The sequence below is a fragment of the Siniperca chuatsi genome, linkage group LG19 (genome assembly GCF_020085105.1).
Source record: "Siniperca chuatsi isolate FFG_IHB_CAS linkage group LG19, ASM2008510v1, whole genome shotgun sequence".
NCBI lineage: Eukaryota > Metazoa > Chordata > Actinopteri > Centrarchiformes > Sinipercidae > Siniperca > Siniperca chuatsi.
The window spans coordinates 23,637,748-23,649,226 of record NC_058060.1 but is presented as its reverse complement, the minus strand read 5'-3'; the positions used below and the strand labels follow the sequence as shown (position 1 = coordinate 23,649,226).

Genomic DNA, 11,479 nt, shown 5'->3' with positions numbered 1-11,479 from the left:
TTTATATTCATTGCACTGCTGTTCTGCCCAGTCCAATTCATTATTGTACATATCCATCAGCATACTTCTGTTTATAGTAATGCCATCTGTATATAATCTCCATAGTGCCACTTGTAAAATATTTCCATAATACTGCTCTATCCTGCATTTACGCACACACTTTATATCCTGCACTTGCTTATTGCACTTCTGGTTCGACCTAAACTGCATTTCGTTGCCTTGTACATGTGTAATGACAATAAAGTTGAATCTAATCTAATCTAATCTGAAAAAAAAATCTAATGTGTGTTTGTTAAACAGGTAACAGGCGCTGGCAGTGATAACTGTGGGCCTTTTATTAGTATTAGCATAGTTCACTTGTGCAGACAAACTCCATCAAAAGTCTCTACAGCTGTTTTTTGTGCAGTTTAACTTTTAATCTGTTTTTTGTGGGGGGGTGTTGTGTATGTTATACATGGAACTGTGTCTTTAAGAGATGGTGCTCTACAAATAAACTTTCGTGCCGCTGTGACGTGAATTGACTCCCTTTGGGGATCAATTAAATCTCATTGTAACTTACTTTTTTCTCTCTTGCTCTCTTTCACACATATGCTCTCTTTCTCTCTCTCTCTCACTTCCTGTGAAACTGCCAGGCCAACTCAGTGGTTTTCTTCTGTCTCTGTGTTTTCTCACTGTGCGCTCTGCTGAACACCTCCAGCTGCTGACCTCTATGCTCGCCTCCTTCCTCCCTACTTGCCTCCTCTCTGCTGCAGACCCACCAGACGTCAGGGAACAAAATCAACCATCCGCACCAGATCTGGAAATCTATGGGCCCCCTAGTTAAATCCCTGGGGTAATGCAGAGCTGCTGTTCTTAGAAATGAAGCTGTGAGACGTGTTCGGTGTGGTAGATGTCTCTCTTCGCCATGGCAGAAGCTCTGCCGAAGTACTACCACGGCGACATCAGCAAGAAGCAGTGCGAGGATCTGCTGGAAAAGAAGAACAAGGATGGAGCCTACCTGATCCGAAACAGCGAGACCATCCAGGGAGCCATGTGTCTGTGTGTTTAGTGAGTATTCTGCACTCTGTGCTGGTCGCTTAAACTTTGATGTACCAGACTTCCCTTCATCTAAAGTTCCTTTTGTTTTTTGATGTTTTACATGTGCCACCACAGCTAATAAAACTCCTAATAGTCTATCATGCATTTTATAGTGCTTAGTTTCTATTAGTATTTATTAATAGTCCTATTATATTCTCAATGATGTGTATTCTCAGGTTATATTTATATTGAATTCTCTGTTTATTCTATAGAAAATTTCATAAGAATCTTTAAAGATGCTTTTGTATTTATATTGAAATATTTACGTGCATTAACAAAGAACTTTATCTTGTATCCGGTAATGTTTTATTTAAATGAAAATACTTTCAGACATGTAGTATTTAAAGAGGATTGTTTGTAAGAATGTTAGCCCAAGGGGATATTTTAATGTAATCATACCAGTCAAAGTATTACCCTCGTCGTCCTCCTCCGTCCAAATATTATCTATATTTTGCTTCAATTTTGTACATATTGTTTTGCATGCTGTCATTTTGGAACAGTAAGGACAGTCTTGCCATAAACAAATAATGCATGTAAAATGTGCATTGTGTACAGTTTACAAGTACATACTGTATAACAATAATAGATTTCTATTAGTCAAAGATAGTTTAAAGAAATAGACATTTCTTTTTGCGTATTATTACTGTACTCACAAATGCTTCACCTAACATTTGTTGTGGTCTCGTGAGGTGGTTGGTTGCTGTGTCTGCCTCTTAGGACGTTTTCATTTCATGTGTATAGTATTTATACATGAGACAAGATGCAAAGCGCCAACAATTGCAAATATTTTTAATAGAAACATGCTTTTAAAGGGCCATTCTGATGAGAGGAAAAATGCCTTTCCTTCAGGTGTTAATGACACTGGAAGTAGGATTCAAACTGTGTGCAGCTGGGTCATGTGACCACTTCATGTTCGTAATGGTTTCTTTGACTCATCAACATCATGTTTTTGTTTTTTTGTGTAACAAACCAAACGTGGGCATGTTGTCCAGTAGCAACACAGAGACATGATGAGACATCATCATCCACGACTAAAACTACTGATAAAATCTTATTGATATAATTTAGGGTTAAAATTCTGCGAATGTTATGTATCAGTAACACATATCTTGTGTATCTTTGCAGTAAACAGAGGGTGGTGTATACCTACAGACTGCTGAAGACACACACTGGACACTATACTCTGATGGTAAACACACACACACAGATATACTGTACATAAACATTTAGGGCCAGACGTCATGAGTCCATAATTAATTTGATTTTTCAGATTTTATTTAACTGTTTAATTGTATTTAAATGACAAAAATGTGATTGTAGGGATCGTAAGGTCACCGACGTCAATACCCAGCCCTAGTTCTTTATGAATTTATCTTCTGTTGGCCTAAAAGAAGTCATATTTAAGTATATTGGTATATTATATATATGGAATCAGCCTAATAAGTTGCCTCCGAGCCGGCGATAGCCGTGGCCGGAGGCAATGTGTTTTTGGGTTGTCCGTCCCATTCTCGTGAACGCGATATCTCAGGAACGCCTCGAGGGAATTTTTTAAAATTTGTCACAAACGCCTACTTGGACTCAAGGATGAACTGATTAGAATTTGGTCGTCAAAGGTCAAAGGTCACTGTGACCTCACGTCCGTCCCATTCTCGTGAACACGATATCTCAGGAACGCCTGGAAGGAATTTCTTCAAATTCGCCAAAAATTTCGCCAAAAAAATACACATTATAAATTTTATTCAATTCCTTCCAAGTATTCACTCTATATATTATATGAGCCCAGACAGTTGTAAAGTGCAACTTGACTGGTTGGCGGAAACATACAACCGTCCACGTTAGACTCCACGTTGTATAACATCAGTATCCGCTACAGCAGCTACAGCCCTGGATTCAGAAACCAAAGTGTTACAGTCGCACGTTGCTGCTGAATCAACAGAAAACTTGACAGAGTACAAATTCATCAACACCGATGGCAGCAAAAACACCTTAGATTCATTCATTCATTATTTATTTCTATTTTCCAATCACTTCAGTGTACGCCTCCAGCACAAACACAATGTAATACACACTCCTCGACTGAAAAGAAAAAATCTTATTCAGTTCAGTTTAATACAGCTGGGCTTTATTGGCATGAGAAACAGACGTTTACATTGCCAAAGCACGTGTGAAATAAAAACATACATAAACAGAAGAATCGGTAGGCCACTCACTGTCCCTCAGGTTGTGGCGTGTTGATACATATTGGGCAGCAGGATCGGCCCTGTCGCCTTCCCCTCGGAGTATTTTTAATGTTGAGAGCTCATTTAGCTCTTTGAAATCTGAGATTACAGAGTTGGAGGAAGAGCATCTCTGTCTCAGCCTCACCTGTCGAACAGTGACCACATATTCTGTTTTCTTTTGGTTGCCAGGACTTTTGTGTCTTCCTGTTTCGATTGCCAGTTTGTGGTCACTGAGCCTGTACTTGGTCAGGATCTGTCTCTGCTTTGTATCTCTGACAGTAGAGAGATATTCTGCCAATCCATCATCTCTTTTTAGGGCCAGATACCACTCTGATCTACTTTGGCGTTTTAGTTTCTTCTTTCCAATGTTCCAGATAGGTTTCTTTACATTGCGTTATAATTTGCTTTCCTGTGATTGGTGCTTGGAAAGCAGTGCTGTTGTGAGGCTGGTCAGAGTTTGTCTGAGGGGGGCAGTTAGTCTCAGCACCAGCTGACACAGAGGACTCTTTTCTGGGCTCGGCTCTTGGGTTTGGAGGGCTTCTGGATTTAAGGTGACTAAAAAATGTGAGGGCTCTCTTTTGAACGTTAATTATCAGCGGGTATCTGCCTAATTCTGCTCTACGTGCATTTGTTGGTGTTTCATGTAAAATGTATCTGCAGAATTCTGCGTGTTATGTTAAATTACCTGCCTCCTTCTCAAAATAAGTCACATAAATGGTCGAACGAAGACGGGCTGCTGATACTTTCAGCATCCTTTTAAAACACATGTACACGCATCGAAACGCACACGATATTAAACCTAAACATCTCTCATTCATTTCATACGTCCAGTTATTTGGTTTTAATCCAGTTTCCTTCTGTGATCATCAGCTGATTTTAACACAAACAACTTCTGTAAATTTTAAGCAAAATAATCAGTTTTTGGCTCTAAACATTGAATTTAACTAAAACCTTGACTTGATAAACAGTCTGTTGGTGTGTTCTTTTGAATCCACCTTATTTATAATTCGTATTGCTCTTCTCTGTAGTATATATAGTGGATTTGTATTGTGTATGCCTTGCCCCACACCTGCAGTAAATAAAATATGGTAAAATAAGTATGAAGCACAACACTTGAGGTTCCAACATATACTTTGCTCCATTCGGAACAACTCTAAAGTATTTGTCTGTAATTTCAGCCTGGAGAAATCTGGCAAAAACAGATGACACACTTGCCCTTTCCTCAGCATAAAACTAGATAGACAGATCAGACCAGTCTGTGTATCTTTAAAGGAACATTTCACCTCCAAAATGGAAACTCAGCTCACCCGCACGTCACAGGAAACCTCTGATGTTGACTTTTTCCACTCCACTCGAGGCATGAAGCATCTAACAGATCTGCACAAATACTAATTGCGAGCAGCCCACGTCTCAAGAGTTTTTTTTTTAGCAATGAAAATAAAATGAAATGGAAATTCAAACTGATTATCAGGCTGCTTGAGTACATGATGCTGTGCTTTCTTCCATGTTGTCATTTTTTACCCTTCTTACATTGTCATCGATTAATCGTTCAATATAAAATTAATTGGCTATTTTAACTATTTTGATAATTGATTAATCTTTTAAGTCTGTTTTTTTCCCCTCTGTTTTATATGATTATAGCCCGAATATCTTTGGGTTTTGGACTGTCGGTCGGACAAAACAAGACATTTGAAGACATCACCTTGGGCTCTGGAAAACTGAAGGACAGTTTATAGACCAGACGATTAATCAAGAAAATAATTGGCAGATTAATCGATAATGAATATACTTGTTTTAACGCGAGATTTTTCAGAAATATGTCATGCATCACATGGCAAACACTGTTCCTCATATACAGTAAATATGACAAAACAAAAACACTCACACTACAAAACAATATTATTACAAAGCGGCAGTGTAGCTTTCATACTCAGTGTATTTTCCCCTTTTCTCATGTTTTTCCCTTCTTTGAGACGGTTTTCCTCCCTTGTTATTTACTGTATGCTGTTTTTATTCCTTCAGACAGCTGGAGGTTTCGATGAGACATTTTTTAAGACTTTGGACGATCTGATCCGTCACTATAAAAGGAGGAACCAGGGCCTGGCCATACACCTGCGCCACTCCGTCAAAAGGAAGACGGCCATGTTGATCAGGCCCCCGGAACCATGTGAACAGTCACCGGGGAAGCAGGTGTCTTTACCTGAAGAAGACCATGACTATGAGAGTACGTCATATATTTTATCTTTCTGTCTTCCTCTCACAGCATCTTCTTTGATTCGTGGTATATTTGACCTTTTCTCCATTTTCCTCTAGATGTCCCTGACTCATCTGAATACGTCGAAGTCTTGCCTACCTGAACAACTCTGACTTTGACATTTAGCATCAAACAAGAAAAGTCTGAACTATGGGCGGTTGAAAAAGGTTCACAGACTCGATTATACTCAAGTAAGGAACTTGGACAAATGGACATGTGCTGAAGAACAGAGCTCTTCATCTGCTTGTACTCCTGTAATTATCTGTTTTCCCCTGTTTTTAGCCGTGCTAGCAGTGTGGCTCTATGGATGTTGGTCAGTCCAGCTGTCCACTACTGTGGACATTCATTGTGAGCACATTAGCATGCTAATGTTAGCATTTAGTTCAAAGCATCACTGTGCCTAAAGCTTTGTGGCTTTGTGGCTAGTGTGTGGGAGCTTTTTCTCTTTAGCTGCCGGTAATGAGCAGTAACACGTGATCTTTTTTACGGCTGCTGTGAGACACTGGCTTTCAGCTATGGTGTGATAACAAATCTAAAACAAAAATGATCAAAGGACTCTTTACATGTCTGATCTGATGCTAAAATGAGCACCTAGGAGGACGCATCCTAAACTGATAGGTTCAGAACATTTTGACAACTGCGTGGACTCAACTGATCATTTGCATATGACACATCCAAAATGTGAATGTATGTGTGCGTGTGGAAACTCTTGACCTATTAAAGCTTGTTGCAAATGTACTCATGTAACAAATAATCAGCCATCAAGTCATCCAAGTGAAGGACAGTTTCAGTATTTCTCAGCCCTAGACTGTTTATCATTATCATTAATACCCATGCAGAGCACAATTTTTTACGTTTTTAAATTTAGGAACCACTTTAACCATCTGCAGCTTCTAACTGATCTTAAACACAATCCAATAGGTTTAGTTTAATGTAGAAACATAAAACTAACAGAACAGCCACATATTTGTATTTGTTGTAACTATCAAACCTCGCATTCTTTCAGATCTTACTTATGTCGTATGGCAAGGTGCTATATGCAGTTATGTGGACCCAAAAGCAGATGACAAGGAAGCGGTCTCAGGGTGAAGTAGCCGGATGACTACCAAGTTTATTGTGGGGTGGAATGCAGGCATGTACAGGTAGAGGTGAAAGCAGGGGAGTGAGTCCAAGGTGGAAAAACACAGTTCACAAAGAAGCAGCCAAAATCCAAGATCCAAAACCACAAATCCAAAATCACAAATCCAAAATCCAAAAATCCAAACAAGGGCCACAGGAGAACAAAGAATCCAATACAAACTTACAGTCAAGGCTAGGCAGGACCAACACCATGTGTACAACAATGATCCGACACAGAACAAAGAAAAGACCAAGACTAAATACCCAAGGGGAGGTGATATAACAAGACACAGGTGCCAACAATCAAGGGAGGACCAACAATCAAAACTGGAGGGAAAAACACAGACAGGAAGTAAAAACACAAGACACACAAGGGAAAGAGAATACTACAAAATAAAAACAGGAAGTGTCAACACCAAAACTACAACAACTTAAGTTTTATTTATCTATGAAGCAGGATGTGGAACAAATTTAAATAATTAGTCTGGTGGTTTTCTGTCTGTATTTTCTTAGTGTAAAACAAATTCCATGAAATGACTCAAACCAACAGCATGTCAGTCCATTTCTCAATACTTTCTGACTTCCTGTCTGTGGCTCTCAGCTCCGAGACCTTTAGTTCCTACTGTAGAGCTAAATCTTTAAAAACACCTCACAAATGTACAGTTTCATGATTAAAAAGGCTCAGTAACTGAGCTGCTCACTGCAGTCTTTATCAAACAAACAAAGGAGGAAATGGTGCATTTGTTGGGGACTATTTTCAGCGGCGGATGAATCCACATGTGGTGCTGTAGTGAGTGTTTGGGGCAGCAGGACGGTGTGTGTGGGACTGAGTCAGAATAAACTACAGTGTGTGTGTTCATGGTGATGAAGGAACATGTCACCCAGTGCAACAGAGCGGCTCGCTGATGTGTTTTAATAGTTTCTGGACAACAATGGAGCTCTAATGCATGTTTAAGATTTTAAGTGGGCTATTTATTAATGTGTTTTAAGCTAAATTCATGGTAACTTTAACATGACGATGTAAAGTCTAAGCATGTTGGATATGCTGTGATGCTTTATCAAAGAGCATAAGGACAATCTCTAACTCCAGTAGTTTTTCATGTGCATTTCAAACCTGCAGCAAAAGTGGGACAGGCAGACAGATTTGGGGGGGTATGGTACAGTAGAGATTAAATTGAGAAATATACAATTTAGCATAAAAATATTATGGTGGTGAAAAATAAAAATGTATATCTAAATATATATAAAATGCAACAATGAGCAGAAACATACAATGTCTGTACAAGTCAAGTGTTTCTGTAAATTGTAAACAAATAGAAATAGTGCAAAGGAATAAGTATTCTGATGAATGACAGACTAAAACAGATAAAAAAAAACAGATCTGTTTTTATTCTCCTATTTTCAAAAATCAGCTGTATGTGAGTCTGTAATAGTCTTTTGTGCTCCCCTGTTCTTCCTTTCCTTTCAACTTTCAGTAAACTGAAGTGTTATAAAGCAATGAGTGGAGGGTTGAACAGAAAACAAAATGTTGTCATTAATGCACTCTTCACCCCATCTTGAACTAGTACTGAGAACAGAAATGATGATTCAGTTCTCTGAAGATAAGACTTATCATATAATTTATACTGTGGCTGCACTCAGCCACTCAGGCGGCTGTGGCTTTAGTTTCACAACTGTGGAGAAGTTGCACTGCAGTAGGTGCCTCATTGTCTGTTCTTTTATTTTAGTTATTTTATACAGTATGGAAAATAAAAAAAACATTTTGAAATTTATATTTGATAAATGGGAAATATTTGATATTAATTTAACCTTTTTTAGTTTTTAAGGAGGCAATAAACTCTCTTGGCTTCTTCCTCACTTCCTGTCAATATGAATCTTGACTGGTTTTAATTCCTTAGCCTTTTAATCTTGTCCTGCAACTCTTCTGTGCGATTCAAAATTCACTCTTGCAGACACAACTCTGAGATCATCTACCATTTCGACACTTGACACACACAGTGATGTAAAAATGTTTTTTTAGTTCATGCAGGCCAAAAAGCCTTTAAAGATGTGTGTGAGTGTGTGTGAGACCTTACCAGACCACTTCTATGTATCATTGTCTGTGTGGACAAAAACGTCACCACACGCGTGCTCTCTCACACACACAGGCCACTTTATATTTATCACTGACTCTTTTTTTTTAAGCATTTCTTTCATTACTTTAGTATAGCATTATTTTTGGACATGCATTTTGGGAGATTTATGAGATATTGCACATTTGAAGCGAATGTTTGTTTCATTTGTGTGAAATTTCTGACCAGACAAGCGCAGAGGAAAAACAACACATGAAAAAAAAACGGACAAATTCGGCAGTGGGTTTTAAGATGAAATGCATGGTCTAACCACAGTTTCAGTTTCAGCTATAAACATCTACAACACAAACAAGTGCATGTATATATACCATACGTCGCAGGGCTAACACAGACACAGACAAGGACAAGGACAGACAACCATTCACTCTCACATTCATTCAATACGGGCAATTTAGAGTTATCAATTAACCTACACATGCATGTGGACGGTGGGAGGAAGCCGGAGAACCCGGAGAGAACCCACGGTAACACGGGGAGGACATGCAGACTCCACCCAGAGAGATTGTGTGATGTTGGTCTGGTCCGGGAATCGAACCCACGATCTCCTTATTGGGAGGCAGGAGCTTTAGCCACTCTGCCACTGTGCACCTAATCAAGATTTACTGTCATTTTTGACTGACTGAGGTGTGTGTAGTATATATATATACTACACACACCCTCAGTCAGTCAAAAATGACAGTAAATCTTGATTTTATATACCATGACTGAAATTAAAGTATTTATCCATTAAAGGGACAGTTCACCCCAAAGCTGTACCTCACACTAACATCTAAGGATTCCCTACAACCTCTCCTGGACTGTTTCGAGGAAATTAAAGGCTGGATGGAAAATCATTTGCTTAAGCTAAACGGTAATAAAACTGAAGTAATTATCTTTGGTCCATCTAAACCCAGAAGCCAGTATGCTAGGCCACGTCACCCCACATGCAAAAAACCTGGGTGTTATTTTTGATTCTGAGCTCTATCTGGACAAACAAATAAGTTATGTTGTCAAATGTGGTTGTGGGCCGCATGCTGCCCCCGTGTTCCTGCCCGACAACTGCTACTACAGTTATTTTTATTGGCTCTGTTACTGATGCTGACATTATTTTTCCTATCGCTGTCATTCCTATTATTACTAATTTATTAATATTAAACACTACAATTACAACTCTACTATATAAAGAGTACGGTCTCGACCTGCTCTATAGGAAAAGTGCAATGAGATTCTGTTATGAACTGGCGCTATATAAATAAATTGAATTAAAAAAACATTCTAGGTGGTATTTGCATTTTGCCTCCCCCTCCCCCAAAACCTCTCTCTCTCTCTCTCTCTCTCTCTCTCTCTCTCTCTCTCTGATGGACGCCCACCATTGAGTCTGGCTCTGTCCGAGGTTTCTGCCTTTAAAGGAAGTTTTTCCTTGCCACTGTCGCCAAATGCTTGCTCACGGTGGGATTTGTTGGGTCTCTGTAAATAATATTATAAAGAGTACGGTCTAGACAAGACCGTAAAGCGCAATGAGATAACTTCTGTTATGAATTGGCGCTATATAAATAAATAAACTGAATTGAAATGAGTTACTACCAGCTAAGAACCATGTCCAAACTCTGAAGCTTATTCTGTCTTCCCAGGACATGGGAAAAGTAATCCATGCCTTCATTACATCACGACTAGATTATTGTAATTCCCTTCACCTAGGCCTTCCCCAGTCTTCATTAACTCATCCAAAATGCAGCTGCAAGGATGCTGACTGGTATCAAAAAGCAGGAGCACATCACGCCATTTCTGGCCTCTCTTCATTGGCTCCCTTTCAATTTGAGATCTTGCTGATTACTTTCAAGGCTCTTATTGGTCAGACCCATTCACTGGCCCTCAGCTCCTAGGTCTCCTAGATCGGTGAAGAAATATCTTTTGTTTGTCGCACAATCTCGACTTAAACTAAAAGGTGACAAAGCCTTTGCAGTTGCTGCTCCACGATTGTGGCACCACCTGCCCCTAGATACTCGATGTGCCCCCCTCCAGATCTGTTGCTAATGTTTCATTCGGTTGTCATGGTTGTACTTCTGTATTTTGTCCTCTCTTTATTGTTTATTGTTGTCGTTGGTATGCTTGTCTTTGGTCAACCTAAACTATTTTTTAAATGTGCTTTATAAATAAACTTGACATGGGGTTAAATGTGAGAGGAGGGGTTGGCAGTTAAGATGCATGCAATGTAACTGCAACAGACCTTTGCCTGTTTCCTGTCTAAATGCCACATACATCATAAATAAGTAACAAGAAAAAGCAGCACAGAAATGCTCATGTTTAAGGGTAATTGTGTCTCTATTACATAGTTTGTCTTCCATAGAAAATTATAAGTTTGTTTTGTAAACTGTAAAATGTCCCACTCAATACATATCTTGGTCACAACTGAGTGTGTTAAAGAGATCCTTATAAAAAAACTTTTTGTTTAAAAAAATACCATTTGTTAACCCTTTGTTAGTTACAGACAGTTAGCTGTATGTATGTAGTTACCAAATATCTATTCTAATAGTTAGATTAGATAATAAATTAGATAATTAGATAATTTTTCTAATATTCTGTCCCCTTCATGTTTGTAAATAAGTTGGACAAAACATTAAAAAAACATGTCAGTAAAATGCAACACCACCAACCACAATATTGAATTAACTCTGACACAGTGTCAGAACTGAATAGTC

The 11,479-nt window shown here is 38.8% G+C and overlaps 2 protein-coding genes across 2 annotated transcripts in view; one reads left to right on the top strand and one right to left on the bottom strand.

The window, feature by feature from the left end:
• LOC122866379 (hemicentin-2-like) overlaps positions 1-11,479 on the bottom strand; it is a 480,239-nt gene that overhangs the window by 354,889 nt on the left and 113,871 nt on the right. The window lies entirely within an intron of this gene.
• Positions 542-6,982, top strand: si:ch73-264p11.1 (uncharacterized protein LOC100000923 homolog). The gene is made up of 4 exons (XM_044176036.1): positions 542-1,047; positions 2,203-2,266; positions 5,319-5,520; positions 5,610-6,982. Exons 1-4 carry the CDS (start codon positions 890-892, stop codon positions 5,651-5,653), a joined length of 468 nt encoding a protein of 155 aa, XP_044031971.1. The 5' UTR covers positions 542-889; the 3' UTR covers positions 5,654-6,982.